The sequence below is a fragment of the Herpailurus yagouaroundi genome, unplaced genomic scaffold (assembly GCF_014898765.1).
Source record: "Herpailurus yagouaroundi ecotype Mexico unplaced genomic scaffold, PumYag 141, whole genome shotgun sequence".
NCBI classification, from domain to species: domain Eukaryota; kingdom Metazoa; phylum Chordata; class Mammalia; order Carnivora; family Felidae; genus Herpailurus; species Herpailurus yagouaroundi.
The window spans coordinates 31,490,385-31,506,889 of NW_024412396.1; the positions used below are offsets into that span (position 1 = coordinate 31,490,385).

Below are 16,505 nucleotides of genomic sequence, written 5' to 3' on the forward strand. Positions count from 1 at the left end.
TGTGCCAATCTAGAGAGCACTTTCTTGATATCTCCTTCAAAACTTTTAACAGGTTGGTTAGAATAAGTCGTTTATGTGATTCTCCAAATAAAGTGTGGCCAATGTCTTTGTTTTTGTATCCCCAACATCAAGGTCCCTACACATGGTAGTTCATTTGTAAATATACATTGACTGAATTTTCCCCACTGATTTATAAAACCTAAAAATGAAATATAAATCTATTGCTTCCCTTGTGATTGGGTACAAAAGGAATTAGTCTTCAACACACTTTTGCATTAGATTATCATAGGATTTGATCACAGAAACAGTATTCAATGCTACTCAAAAGAAAAAAACTAAAAAGAAAAAAAATTAATTTAGCCCAATGATATGTAACACCCCATTTATGACAGAAATGAGCAAAAAGTTTTAAATTCAAGTTGAGAAGTTTACCTGATCTGAAATTTGCCACACTTTGACAGATCCATCACAACTAGCTGATGCCTGCAGAAATAAAACAATAAATTTCTCTATAGTTACAACCATAATACTATATGGAAACTGGTTCAACTGATAAATCAAACAGCCTTTTTATCAACTGTGTGAAATATTCTAATTCTCTTATAATTTTAAACATACTGAAGAAAAACAAACAAAGGGGAAAAAATGATTACCAGAAAGATGTCCTTAGGATCAAAAGAAAGACTTAAAATAGGGGCATCATGTCCTCGAAATGTTTTCTGTTGGCTGCAATCCATCACATCCACAACTTTGACTAGAAAATCACTGTGAACAGTAAGAGTAATGTATAACAGGCATTAATATAAATGTCAATACAAAGCCTCTCCTAAAACCTGACTCAAATATTTCAAGAATAAATGCCGTAATTTTTTTATAGCAATTTGTAAAATTTGGCATCAAAATTTAAGGACTTACCTTTTAATTTTGCTCTGTAAAAATACCATAAACACGATTCAAGATTTCCCATTAAAATACAAATACTTTCTGGGGCTCCTGGATGGCTGTCATTAAGTGTCTGATTTCCACTCAGGTCACAATCTCACAGTTCGTTGAGTTTGACCCCTGGTCAGGCTCTCTGCTGTCAGCTCAGAGCCCACTTCAGATCCTCTGCTTCCCTCTCTCTCTGCCCCTCTCCTGCTTGCACTCTCTTTCCCTGTCTCTCAAAATTAAATAAAAACGTTAAAAAATAATAAAAATTAAAAAAAAATTAAAAATAGAAATACTTCCTAAGTGACTTCCTCAGTTACATCTTAAGCTTCTATTATTTACCAATTAATTAAAGTCACGACCATTTTTTAAAGTCTCAATAATATTTATTTAATTTTTAAAAGTTTATCCATTTATTTTGAGAGAGAAGGAAAGAGCAAGAGCGGGAAAGAGGCAGAGAGAGAGAGAAAGAATCTCAAACAGGCTCCGCATTGTCAGCATAGAGCCTCATGCAGGCCTTGAACCCACAAACCGTGAGATCATGACCTGAACCAAAATCAAGAGTCAGATGCTTAACCAACTAAGCCACCCAGGCACTCCTCAACCATATTTAAAAGTACTATGCCTTTTACTCCACCTCAGTAATTTAATTGTTTTTTTTTCCTGTGACAAATAAGCATCAAGAGAAACAACAAAAATCCTACAGTACAGTCCACATTCTACCCTAATGATTTTTGAAATTTTGTATCAAACTATGTTTCCCTAATCTGTTTCAGCATTTACTGAACAGGTTGTCTGCAAAGCAATGTATCTCAATTCACAAAGAGTAGGTTGTCCTCAAAAACCTTTACTGAACACTTGAATATAAAAATTAACAACAACAAAAAAAGGGCAAAGTCCTGAAAATGCTACCCTGAAACCAACACATGACCATTCTGTTCTAGTATTACTTCCTTTTCTGGTATCAAAGAGCCTCACCTAGATCCGGCAGCAATTTTTACACCATCTCCATTAAAGACCACATGGTTTGCATTTGTGGTAAAGCGAGTCAATATACCATCTGGAACTCCTTCAGGAAATGTGTGGACTTGAATAGTATTGTTAGATACTGCAGTGACCAATTTCCCATTCTAAAAGAAAAATAAAAGAAATATTACAAAAAAAAAAATCCAAATCAATTGAGAGTCTCTTCACACTTAACAATCCTATTTAAAAAATCTTATAGGGGCGCCTGGGTGGCTCAGTCGGCTAAGTGGCCGACTTCAGCTCAGGTCACGATCTCGCGGTCCGTGAGTTTGAGCCCCACGTCGGGCTCTGGGCTGATGGCTCAGAGCCTGGAGCCTGCTTCCGATTCTGTGTCTCCCTCTCTCTCTGCCCCTCCCCGTTCATGCTCTGTTTCGCTCTGTCTCAAAAATAAATAAAAAACGTTAAAAAAAAAATCTTATAAATGTAGTTAATGTCAAGAGAAAAATCATCACTCAGTATACAACTTTCCTGAATGTCTATTAGCAAGAAAAATTTATTTACCACCTTTATATAATTTAATTCCCCCTTCACCAGCCAAATTTTTAGCCTCTGGATTTTCTTTTTTTAAAGGTGGTTCTTGGGGCTTTTTTATGTTTTGTTTTGTTTTTTTAATGTTTATTTATTTTTTAAAATACTTTTTTTTTTTTAATTTTTTTTTCAACGTTTATTTTTTTTATTTTTGGGACAGAGAGAGACAGAGCATGAACGGGGGAGGGGCAGAGAGAGAGGGAGACACAGAATCGGAAACAGGCTCCAGGCTCTGAGCCATCAGCCCAGAGCCCGACGCGGGGCTCGAACTCACGGACCGCGAGATCGTGACCTGGCTGAAGTCGGACGCTTAACCGACTGCGCCACCCAGGCGCCCCAATGTTTATTTATTTTTGACAGAGAGAGAAAGAGACAGACAGACAGAAAGCATGAGCAGAAGAGGGGCGGAGAAAGGGAGACACAGAATCCAAAGCAGGCTCCAGGCTCTGAGCTGTCAGCACAGACCCCACTGTGGGGCTCGAACTCATGAACTGCAATGTCATGACTAGAACCGAAGTCAGATGTTTAACAGGCTGAGTCACCCAGGTGCCCCAGAAAGGTGGTTTTTGTTAATGTTTATTTATTTTGAGAGAGAGAGAGAGAGAGAGAGAGCCAGAACGCAAGTGGGAAAGGGGTAGAGACAGAGGGACAGAGTGTCCCAAGCAGGCTCCACGCTGCCAACAGAGCCCAACATGGGGCTTGATCCCACGAACTGCAAGATCATGACCTGAACGGAAATTAAGAGTCGGACACTCAACCAAGTTGTCCAGGTGCCCCTTAAAACACTAGACAGAAAGATGGTGGAGTAGGAGGATCCTAAACAGAGTATACTTAGAATGATGAGCAACGAATAATGTATAGAATTTTTGAATTACTATATCATACACCTGAAACTAATATAACACTATACGTTAATTATACTGGAGTTAAAAATATAAATAATTTTTTTAAATAATAAAATTAAATTAGGGGTGGCTGGGTGGCTCACTTAGTTAAGCATCTGACTCTTGATTTTGGCTCAGGTCATGATCTCATGGTGGTGAGAATGAGCCCCACATTGGGCTCCATACTGGGCATGGAGCCTGCTTAAGATTCTCTCTCTTCCAGGGTGCCTGGGTGGCTCAGTCAGTTGAGTGTTTGACTCTTGATTTTGGCTCAGGTCACGATCTCATGGTTAGTAGTTCAAGTCCCAAGTTGGGCTCTGTGCAGATAGTGCAGAGCCTGCTTGGAATTCTCGCCCTCCTCCTCTCTCCCTGTTCTTCCCCAGCTCATGCACACTCACTCTCTCTCTCTCTCTCATTCTCTCTCTCAAAAAAAAAAAAAAAAAAAAAAAGATTCTCTCTCTTCTTCTCCCTCTGCCCTCCTGTGCTCCCACATGCACTCTAATAATAAACATTAAATAAAATTAAATTTAAAAATTAAGAACACTAAATAAATGGAAAACTTTAGGATATGAAAATGATCAGCAGAGACCATTGCTTTGCAGAGATTTTAGCTAAGAATCATAAAAGGTAAAGTATCTGCCCTGGAAACTTAATTTTATTACTTCTCTAGGAGGGGCTCTGATAAATCATATGGTCAATTTATTAATTTAGATTTAATGGTAACTGCCAAAAAACCAAATACTCAAGTTTGTTAATGAATATCCTATAGCAACAGATCTCAGCCATATTTGAACATGTAAGACCCTCTATCTATAGCACCTGCTCTCACTCCAGTGGAAAAAGAACTTAGTAATACAGTGACATGTTACTATACAGAAAAATTTGGGAAGATGTATACATCTGTTCAAGTAACAGTACAGATGATTCAGATTTGAACTACAATATATACTTATCTTCAAATACTGGAAAACTGGTAAAAAGTACTGTTTATGCCTACATTGTAACTACTGGATGTAATTAAACAATCCACAAAAGACTACATCTATAATGTTGACGCTAACAATAATTTAATGTGAAAACAAGAGAATCAAGGAAAAACTATAACCAACTCAAGACAACACTGATGATGCTACATATTCTTTGGCAAAACTGCAGAAACACCCACTATCTGTGTGCATATACAGGAATTATGCAACCTGGCTGTGCTTTACTTGACAGACAGATCTCTCAGTAAAATCAACGAAGCACCCTCAGCTCTAATAAACAATTTCGGTAATTTTTAAATAACACATTAACTAGCCCTCTATTCATATGAAAATATTAAAGTATATCTATACTTCCTCACCCAGGAGACCTGAACAAAGGACTTGTTTTGAAATCAATTTCCAACCAATCTACTGAGAAATCAAATCACTATCAGTACTTTGTCAACTAGTAAAATTGAAAAAAAGAAAAACAAAAAAGAAAATACCCAAAAGATCAGGGCTCTGGTCAGATCACTCTTCTCCCTGGTGGACTGACAGGAATGGATCCCAGCACCAGCTGACTTGAGCCCTAGTCCACGGTGTTTCTTACCAACTGTGTCATGTGACCTTCCTCAGAGCTTTGACTTTCCCATGAATAAAACAGAGGTAATTCCACATACTTCTCTATAACTTTGTTAAAAGGCCCTGACAACGTAAAATACCATGCAGACGTTAACTATTACTTAACCAATTGATTAATTTCAGTTTCACTATTTTAGAGTGATATTTTCTCCATTTTGTTATCCAATAAAACATCTAACTGTACTTTCCTGTACCACTGACTCCAAAACCATAAACAATTATGTTTTAAATGAAATGTGTTGTAAAGCTGTCAACTTTACATGGTTATTTGGTAATGTCATTTCAATGAAGTACCTTCACCTTTATTTCTAAAGCCAAAGAAAACATTTTAGCGCAGATTATCAGATTTCTAGTGGACTGAATAATGACCCCCGAAAGGCATGCCTAAATCCTAAACCTAGGTACCTGTGAATGTGATCTTATTTGGAAAGAGCATCTTTGGCCGATATGGTAAATTAAGGATGTAAATCCAATGATTGGTGTCCTTATAAGAAAAAGGAGAGGAGATTTGAGACACAAAGACAGAGAAAAAGGCAATGGGAACATGGGAGGCACAGATCGATGTTTCTTCCAACCAAGCAACACTGAGGATTACTGACAACGACCAGAAGCTAGGAGAGAGGCATAGAACAGACTCCCTCAGAGCCTCTAAAGGAGCTAACCGTGCCAACACCTTGGTTTCAGGCTTCTCGCCTTCTGAACCATGAGACAATAATTTTCTGTTGTTTTAAGCCACCAAGGGTTTGACAATTTGTTCCAGCTTCCCTAGGAAACTACTACAAGACCACTTTTTTTCCTTCTTTACAGTCTTCACATATAAATGTAGTGCATACTTACTCTAGAAGAAAAATAACAACATGAAAGTGTTCTGGGCAAAGAGTGAGTTTCCCTACTCTTATGAAGTAATCTCTGTTAACATTTTGAGTTAAATCTTTCTAACTTTCTTACACACATATGCAAATGTATATATATGTCTGTGTATCCTTTATTTTAACAAACATAAGACTATACAATACAGGCTGCTGTGCAACTTTTTAATTTTTCAACTCACTGTAAACATCTTTGCTGATAGATATATAGCCACACCCTCATTTTTTTTTTGTATCTGCATAGTATTACATTACAGGGCTCTACCAATTTACAAAACAAATTCTCTTTTGAAGAACAACTGGTTCTAATTTTTGCTATTATAAAAAGTAGTTTTACTAATATATCCTTGTCCACATAAATATGAAAGTACGTATTTCCTCAGGGTAAATAGCCAGAAATGACTATGTGCATTCTAAGTTTGATGTATGGTATCAATTTACTTTTTAAAAAGCTCCCCAGTTACACTTCCAGCAACTGTTGTACAATACTGTAAAATAACAGAAAATAGATATTAGCCTTTACCTCCCATTCCTGGCAGAGTTCTAAAACCCTTGAAACTTCCTAACTGATAAGACTACTAGGAACAGCTTTTGTTCTAATATTTGGTCTTTGACCCTGGTTCCTGACACAAGGCTCTTAAATCTCTTGGAATTTCATCGGTGATAGAAATGTCTTTTGTCCTAAGGAGGCAATTCTTGGCAGACTCCTGGATAACTTCAGAATGAGGGCTCATGATTAGAAAAATCAAACCATGGGGCACCTGGGTGGCTCAGTTGGTTGGGTATCCAACTTCAGCTCAGGTCATGAACCCACAGTTTGTGAGTTCAAGCCCCACATCAGGCTGTATGCTGACAGCGCAGAGCCTGGAGCCTGCTTTGGATTCTGTGTCTGTCTCTGCCCCTCCCCGGCCTCTTGATTTAAAAAAAAAAAAAAAAAAAAATCAAAATTAGAGGCTTGGAACTTTTAGCCCTACCCCACTTTATCCAGGAAAGGGAGAAGAGCTAGAAATGGAATTAATAAACAACCATGTCAATGTAATGAAGCCTTCATAAAAATCCCAATAGCATGAGGTTCAAGGAGTTTCCAGGTTGGTGAATATATTCACGTACCAGGAGGATGTTCAGACCCCAACTCCATGGGGAAAAAATACCCTCCCAGACCTCATACTATGTATCTCTTCATCTGCCTGTTTACCTGTACCTTTATCAATACTTCATTATATAATGAACTGGTACCGGTGTTTCCGCCTGAATTCTGTGAGCTATTTGTAGCAAATGACTGAAACCATTTCATTTTTGGGGGGGGGGGGGCCATGGGAACCTCTGATTTGTAGCCAAGTAGGACAGATGCTGTGGGTAAGCTGGGGATTTACTACTTTCAACTTGTATCTAAAATGGGGAGCAGTCTTGTGGCACTGAGCCCCTAACCTGTGAGGTCTGTGCTAACTCTGTGCTAGTGTCAGAATTGAACTGAACTATAGGACACCCAGCTAATATTACAGAAATTTGTTTGGTGTGGGGGAAAAATCCACACATCCAGTGGTTGAGGTGTTAGGAGCATGGTAGTAGTGTGAGTGTAACAGAAAACCACAAGTGAGTCTTTTTCATTTACAAATACTTCTCCAAATCCTCACTATTGTTGGAATTAGTGATATTTTTCATCCTTGCCAATCTAATGGAAAAAAAAATTCCAGTTGTTTAATTTGTACTTCTTTGCTTATTAGTGAGATTTAACTTGTATCTAATGTATGTTAGTCTTTTGTATTTTTCCTTCTGGGAATATATTTTCTCTTATATGTGACCATTTAAAAAAGAATATCTAATATCTAAAGACCATCTCATTCAGGGGTGCCTGGGTGGCTCAGTCAGTTAAGCATCACATCTGACTTTGGCTCAGGTCACAATCTCACGGTTCATGAGTTCGAGCCCCACGTCAGGCTCTGAGCTGACAGCTCAGAGCCTGGAGCCTGCTTCAGATTCTGTGTCTCCTTTCTCTCTGCCCCTCCCGTTTGCACTGTTTCTCTCTCTTTAAATAAACATTAAAAAAATAATAAAATAAAGACCATCTCATTAATTTACTTTAATGAGCCTGAGTTTGAAAATATGTATTTCTGTGAAAAGATTTTTTTCTACCCAAATACAATACACTCAACTTAAAATTCATCACAAATTAAAAGTTTAGTGGTTTTTAAATATTTAGATAGCCAAGTCCTTCTGAAAAACATGTCTCCATTCTCCAAATGACCTACATCTCATTTCCAGACTTACCTTACATAAAACGTCAGAAACATGAAACACATAAATATCTTGAAAAGCTAGAATATTCCTCTTTTCTAGTGTGATTCTTCAAGTTATCTAAATTAGTGAACTAAAAACCTGAAAATGCCATGGAGTTTTCTCTCAAAGAGAAAAGGGAACATTTAAATCTCAAAAGAAAACATATAATTTCTTGCATATATTTTAACTGGTTTACCATTAACACATTAATCATCTTTAATAAAACATCCAGATTTAAAACATTTTAAATATTTATTTATTTTTGAAAAGAGAGAAAGCAAGTGGGGGAGAAGCAGAGAGAGGGAGACACAGAATCTGAAGCAGGCTCCAGGCTCTGAGCTGTCAGCACAGAGCCCGATGTGGAGTTCAAACTCACAAACGTTGATATCATGACCTATGCTGAAGTCAGATGATTAATGGACTGAGCCACCCAGGAACCCTAAACCATTCAGATTTTAAAGCCATTCAGATTTAGGTTTTACCTGTAAAAATTTATGGCATTATACATATTTGAATATTACTATTTCATAAGAGAAACAAAAAATACCTCTACATTCAAAACTTCAACAAAAATATTCTTCACCCTTGCATAAAAATCACACAGCAGTATCATTTCTCATTGTTAGCTGTAACTGTTTTCAATACCTTCAAAGCACATGAATATGCCTTTTCTCCAACGTTAATAGATTTAGGATCATCATCATCCAAATCTTCCCAAATCCTCACATCACCATCACTTCCACAAGTCACAATACAACTGTGGAGGAAACACAGTCATTAAAAGGTCACCCGGTTTCAGCCTTATTAATTTTTTTAGAATACTACTTTATCTTTTTTCCCAATAAAATCAAGGTGTTAATCAATGTTTTCTTATTTTACATACCTAAACTTCAATAACGAGGACTGCTAATCTCCTATTCTATAAAATGAAGGGTGAATTTAATGTTCCCTACAGTTCCTCCCTGGCATAAAATTCTTTGTAATAATGTAAGAAAGATGAGTGTGTAATCTAACAACAGGGACTAGGTCAACCTTGCTCACCATTGTGCCCCTGGCACAAAGCAATCTCTGACAAATAGAAGCCTTGATAAATGTTTGTAAAATGAGTAAGTGGACGGATACAAGAACTCAATTATCCAAAGCTGATTATTCAATTGGCTGTAACTCTCAAATCTTGTTTTAAACCTCTTGTTTCCTGGTGCTTTATTCATTTGGTGTGTGTCCTATCTGTAGGTGTTGTGACACATACAAAAGGAAACAAAACACAAAAATAACATGGTCAATGGCAAAGAGAAGCCATATAAAGAACTATAGAGGTTCAGAAGAAAAGGATTAATTCCCACCTGGAAAATCAGAGGGATTCAAAAGAAAGAAGATACTGGGAAGTCAAAGGGCAAGTAGGGCAAGTAGAATTAGATATGCTGAGATTGGTGAAAAGAGCAGCTCCAAACAGAGGAAACCACATGAACAAAAACACGATGTTAGTAAAGAATGGGGAGTTTACTTAGCAGACAGTACAGGAAATTGAGAAAAAAAATGTAGATTGGGGGTCATCCTATTCACAATGATCTTAATGCCAGAGTAAGGAGCTTGGACTCCCTTCTATAGGAAGTAAATAGGAGTACCGTTAGTCTGTTTGCCCAGGACTTTCCTGATTTATGCATCCTGCTAGTTTGTAATCTGTCCTCGATTTTTCACTTTAAAACATACTAGTATCAGCACACCTGGCTGACTCAGAAGAGCATGTGACTCTTGATCTCGGGGCTGAGCATTAGAGCCCCATGTTGGGTGTAGAGATTACCGAGGAAATGTATAAACTTTAAAAAATAAATAAATAAATAGTATCTTAAAAAAAATATATTAGTATTACATGCATCCAAATTTGTTGGGTGGGTTTGGCAGACCTCTTCTTTGCACTTCCAGCTTCTGCCATGGTCTTGTTTAGTAGTGTAACATGTACAACGAACAGAGTTCTCACTTTATCACATAGGTAAATCTGAAAGGCAACCAGTGACAACCCATCTCCCCATTCCAATCCTTTCTTTATGCAACATAATACCACCCTTCACAGACAACAGGTGTTAACAGTTGGTTCACTTTGATTAAAACCAAAGTGAAAACAGTCAGGAGGCCCTAGAGAGAACGATTTCTTTCAGTCTTCAATGGTGATGGGATAAGTATTTCATATTGCTGCCCCTACTATTTGGTGCAACCAGCTAGGCAGCAAAGGAGATGTAGAAAGTTGCAGGTGTCAGTTGGTGGTACCATTAGAATATTAGAGTGAAATGTGGTGGAATTAATGAGAAATATATGCAAAAAATAGCTCAACAGTCCCCTGAAGAACTTTTAGAGTAGTCTGAATATTCTTCTGACACTGTTTTTGTCACTTACTATAGGAATAAAACATTCATTTTATTATTGATTATGCCTTTTAATAAAACACCTTTCAGTAGCAACAAACTAAAAAAAAAAGATATCAAGTACACGTTTAACAAAATATTAAACACTAAATTTCTGCTTCTCAAGAAGCTGATAATAAAAATGTTAACATGAACAAAATGTTAGTGGACATTTGCTACAGAGGCTGTTGTGATAATACCAAACACAGGAAAGACAGAAGACACAGAACTCCTGAAGAAACTTGAGCATCTACTTTGTAAGCTAGTAGTTATCTTGAAACTTCCTGAAAACCATGTTTCTGCAGCTGCAGAAAGTGAGTTGGCATCTTGTCAGGCATGACTTTTCATAATAATTCAGTACTGTCCAATAGAACTTGCTGAGAAGATGGAAATTGTTTGGCTCCTGAGCAATTAAAATGTGGTTTCAAATGTGGCTAGTGTGACTTGAGGACCTGAATGTTAAATTTAGTTAACTTTAATTAATTCAAATCTAAATAGCCACATGTGGCTAGGCTATTGTACTGAACAGCTCAGCACTAGAACAAACAACAGTGGTTCTAAATTAATTTTGTTCATTTTTCATTTTTTCTAGTGCAAGTAGGGAGTAAAGTTATAGCTGTTAATATGCAGTCACCATTAGTAAGAGAACTTTTCGGCGCGCCTGGGTGGCTCAGTCGGTTAAGCGTACAACTTCAGCTCAGGTCATGATCTCGCGGTTCGTGAGTTCGAGCCCCCACATCAGGCTCTGTACTGACAGCTCAGAGCCTGGAGCCTGCTTTGGACTCTGTGTCTCCCTCTCTCTCTGACCCTCCCCCGCTCATGCTCTGTCTCTCACTCTCAAAAATGAATAAATGTTAAAAAAAAAAACCTTTTTTTTTAAAAGAACTTTTCAAACAGTTAAATGATACTGGTTTTATTACAATGTCATTACAACGTTTAAATACAAAATCAGTCAGATTGATTCCAATAATGGTTTAGTTTTCTCTCCAGTTCACAGAAACAAAGTAAAGCTTCTGAAAGTTTATTCTGTGGAAGTAAAACATCTAACATTATTGGGAATTCTAACATCATTTGCAAAGTTTAATGCTAAAGATAAAATTCTTAATTTTCACAGTAATATCCATTTTGGTAGAGCACAGCACTGTGGTAAAAACAATGCACTTACTAAATTAAGAAATCTATGAAACACAAATGTACTTGGAATTGAAACTATAATTCATAACCAAATGAACTATAAAAATGTATGAATCAAAACAGAAGCCACAGTAGTTGAATTTTGAGATAATTTAGTTTATACCCACAATGACTGAACAAAATTTTCAAAACAAACTGATATTAGATACACGAAAATACTTCAGCATTGCATGAGATGGTTTCTCTCCTGCCCATCAATTAGATTTTTAAAATATATGAGTCTTTGAAGAGTGACTTTATAAAACCTAAGTGTCCTATAATGATGGTGTTATTATCATCATCATCACCACCACCACCACCACCACCACCTAAGTCTTAGTTCCCTAAGTCTTAGTTGCATTTTGTTCAAAATCAGTTAACGATCTTGAAGCATTCGACTCAAGCCTTTGAAGCTTTTGGTGAAAGGCAGTTAATGAAAACCAAGCTTATGGACAGGAAGACACTAAAATTTATCCCTACAAAAGCAAATTAAGAATTGAACAACTTGTACATTAAAAGCTCAAAGAGTGAATGATATCATTTTGAAATTCTCTCACTGTACTCTGGAATATCTTGACTTGTAAGAATCTTCTGAGGGAACCCCTCTTTTTAACTATATAAATTTATATTCTGTGCCAAAATAAAATGAAACTGAGTAGGCTTAAAATTTGTGAAACATTCAAAGAAACCAGAAAAATTACTTGATGAATTAAAGAAAACAAAATACATATATAAAATATAAAAAAATAAAAAGTAAAAAATATTGAAGAACTTACTATTGAAAAAGGGTACTCTGAATGAAGGTAAAAAGACAGAACCCATAAAAATACTGAAAGTAAAAGATTTACCCATTTCAATTAAAATAGATTTTTAAAAATTGAAGACTCTTCCAGTTAGTAGAATTTTCTGAGCTTACCAGGTATGTGAGCACCTAAAGAAAGTTATTTTCTTATACTGAAAAATATTATGACCCTAGGGCACTTGGGTGGCTGAGTCGGTTAAGCGTCTGGCTCTTGATTTCAGCTCAGGTCATGATCTCACAGTTCATGGGATGGAGCCTGCTTGGGATTCTCTCTTTCTGCCCCTGTGCTGGGGCTCTCTCTCAAAAACAAATAAATAAGCATAAAAAAAAAAGAAGAAAAAATATTATGGTCTTAAAAAAAGAGTTAACTCATCTCACTTCAAGGTCTCAGCATAAATGCAACTCTGAGGATGACTGCAGCCAATTTTATAAGAAAAATAAAAATAAAAATAAGACTATATTGAAAAAAATGTATTTTTCAGAAAAATGCCATGTTAGAGACAGGCTAAAAGAACTGACTAAAGTAGATGAGTATGTACCAAGAATATTCTACTTATGTAAATGTTTATATGTTTAATATTTAGAAAATCAATGTAAATTTTTTAAATGTTTTAATATCATAAATACGTCTTTAGGAAAAATATTTTAAAACAGGTTTTTGTGTTGTTGTTTTGTTTATTTTAGAGAGAGAGAGAGAGAGAGAGCACGTGAGTGAGCATGAAAGCAAGGGAGAGGGGCAGAGGGAGAGGGAGGGAGAGGGAGGGAGAGGGAGAGAGAGGGAGAGAGAGAGAGAGAGAGAGAGAGAGAGAGAGAGAGAGAGAGAGAGAGAGAGAGAGAGAGAGAGAGAGAGAGAGAGAGAGAGAGAACCTCAGACAGGCTCCATGCTCAGCACAGAGCCTAACTGGGAGCTTAATCTCACAACTGGGAGATCATGACCTGAGCCGAAATCAGGGAATCAGATGCTTAACCAACTGAGCCACCTAGGTGCCCAAAACACTTTTTGAACAGAAATGTTATAGCTCTATCAAAACAGAATAATTTGCTAATCAATAAATAATTTTAAAAATTATAATTTTAATTCTTTTGAAATCCTTCTCCCCATTCCCAAAGGTGTCCCGGTTTAGATGATAAGAAAACCACTGTAAGTTTCTGAGTATAAGGACTAATTATATCATGTCTTTATCCTCTTTGTGACATAACTACAAGAAGCCAACGATTACCAAGGCATTTCTCACCATCTAGATTCTCCATCCTCACTGAGCAATGTTCTTTTCCTAATCTGACCACCTCTCCCAAACCCTTCCATTGTGCCTCATGAAATTCATGGTTAGGCACCAGACTATCCTCAGCTTTTTTCCTGAACACTTCTTCTGAGAACACAGATTCCTCTTCAATCCTCTTAAAAGGTGGTTGATTTCTGGGGTGCCTGGGAGGCTCAGTCGGTTAAGTGTCCAACTTCAGCTCAGGTCATGATCTTGCAGTTTGTGAGTTCAAGCCCCGCGTCAGGCTCTGTGCTGACAGCTCAGGGCCTGGAGCTTGCTTCAGATTCTGTGTCTGCCCCTACCATGCTCATGCTCTCTCTCTCTCTCTCTCAATAATAAATAAACGTTAAAAGAAATTTTTAAAGGTGGTTGATTTCTCTTCTACATTCCTTTGGGGCCTGTCAGTGGGCCTTCGTTCCATTTCATTACCACTTCCATTCTATTGCTACACCCCACTCTCTTTAAAAAAGGGGGGGGGGGCAAAAAACTGCTTTGAGACCACCTACAAATTCCTAAAGAGAAATCTCCCATATTCCCTAAGGATTTTTAGCACAAGGTTCATTGTCATTCCCTAACAACACTATGCCTTTTAAAAAAAATGTTTATTTGTGAATTTTGAGAGAGAGAGAGAGAGAGAGAGAGAGAGAGAGAAAGAGAGAGAGAGAGATAGAGAAAATCCCAAGCAAGCTCCACACTAGCAGCTCAGAGCCTGACTCGGGGCTCTATCTCCTAACTGTGAGATCATGACCTGAGAGCCGGATGCTTAACCCACTGAGCCACCCAGGTGCTCTGAACAACACTATTCCTATCATAATTCTTAGTATTTGTAATATCCATATACACGAAGCCTTCTTATACTAAGTCTTGTCCTTCACTTCATCTCAGACTCCCATTGTCATACAGTAGATTTTGTCTTTACCAATATTGCAAATTCTTCATAATTTCAATTTCAATCATCCTAATCACTAATCTTTTTACCTGTACCCTTAATATCTTAACTTCAACCATTTTTTACTTCTATTAGGATCTACAATCTATTGAAACTAACTTCTCACTATCTCTCACTCCCTCACAAATTCTCACATCCCTCCTAATCTGGCTTAGATTCCACAACCTGTTCTTAAAATCACTTCTTTGCATCATCCTCAAACCCCCTCCCTTTGTCATACTTACCTGACAAAACCCCAACCGTGGTTAAATTCAACTCTATGCCCATTGGTAAGTAACATTTGCAGCTAAACGTGGCTAGCAAAAAACACATAACTAGGTTGTCTGATCTCACTTTAAATTCATGATCGCTAACCTAAAGTAGACCATTAGTGTTGCCCACTATTCCAACTAACTATATTTCCCTAGGTCCTTCTTTTCTTTTTTTTTAATTTTTTTTAACGTTTATTTATTTTTGAGACAGAGAGAGATAGAGCATGAATGGGGGAGGGTCAGAGAGAGAGAGGGAGACACAGAATCTGAAACAGGCTCCAGGCTCTGAGCTGTCAGTACAGAGGCCGACGCGGGGCTTGAACTCACCAACCGTGAGATCATGACCTGAGCCGAAGTCAGACGCTTAACCGACTGAGCCACCCAGGCGCCCCTAGGTCCTTCTTTTCTAATCATCTATCTCATATCTACTCCTCTTTCTTCAAACCCCCACAGCCTCCCCACTCTCAGCTAAAAACTTTGCTTCCTATTTTACTCAGAAAACTGAAGCAGTCTGTAGAAATTAGCCTCATATTCTCACTATGCCTCCTAGGTGCTCCTTCCCTCCACTTGTGAATTTGACCACGTTCCTACCTTTGGCCACTTTCTCTCCCTTGTGCACTATATTGTAATCCCTCTTACCTACTCAAGGCCATCACTCCTGCAATTCTCCCTCTTCCTACCATAACATCAACTTATCCCTCCCTGGGATATGGATCATCGCCATTCATACATATACTGCATCTCTCACTTTAAAACAAAAACTTCGCGTCAGGCTCTGGGCTGATGGCTCAGAGCCTGGAGCCTGTTTCCGATTCTGTGTCTCCCTCTCTCTCTGCCCCTCCTCTGTTCATGCTCTGTCTCTCTCTGTCCCAAAAATAAATAAACGTTGAAAAAAAAAATTTTTTTAAAAACAAAAACTTTCCCAGGGTGCCTGGGTGGCTCAGTCAGTTAAGCGGCCGACTTCAGCTCAGGTCATAATCTCGCTGTCTGTGGATTTGAGCCCCACGCCAGGCTCTGTGCTGACAGCTCAGAGCCTGGAGCCTCCTTCCAATTCTGTGTCTCCCTCTCTCTCTGCCCCTCCCCTGCTTGCTCTCTCTCTCTTTCTCTCTCAAAAATAATAAACATTAAAACAAAAACCTTTCCTGACCTCACATCCCTATCCAACTACCCTTACTCTTTGAGTGCCATCCTCGCTAACTCTAATTCCTCCCTTTCCAGTTTTATGAATACACTGCAACAAGGTTTTCATTCTCACCACTCCATAACAAAAGCTAGATCACCCATATTACCAAATCTAATGGTAAATTCTCAGTCCTCAACTTGACCCACCAGCAGCATTTGACATCGTTTATTATTTCCTCCTCCTTAAAATGCTTACTTCATTTGGCTTCTAGACATCATTCTTGTCTCTTGTTTTCTACTTTTCTAGCCAGCCCATCTGAAGTCTCCTTAGCTGGGTCTTCCTTCTTTAATTGGATCTCTAAATATTTTGTAGTGTCCGAGGGCTTAGCCCTTAAACTTTTTTTCGCAACTACATTTACTCCCTCTCTA

At 37.8% G+C, this 16,505-nt stretch overlaps 1 protein-coding gene across 2 annotated transcripts in view; it reads right to left on the minus strand.

The window, feature by feature from the left end:
• WDHD1 (WD repeat and HMG-box DNA binding protein 1) overlaps window positions 1-16,505 on the minus strand; it is a 67,465-nt gene that overhangs the window by 48,656 nt on the left and 2,304 nt on the right. The window contains exons 3-6 of one of the 2 annotated variants that reach the window (XM_040477197.1): window positions 8,764-8,875; window positions 1,906-2,057; window positions 654-765; window positions 433-483 (exon numbers count right to left, since the gene is read on the minus strand). In XM_040477197.1, the coding sequence (XP_040333131.1) occupies window positions 433-483; window positions 654-765; window positions 1,906-2,057; window positions 8,764-8,875 (427 nt within the window). The remainder of the gene's footprint in view (window positions 1-432; window positions 484-653; window positions 766-1,905; window positions 2,058-8,763; window positions 8,876-16,505) is intronic. The other variant, XM_040477198.1, reaches the window with a different exon arrangement.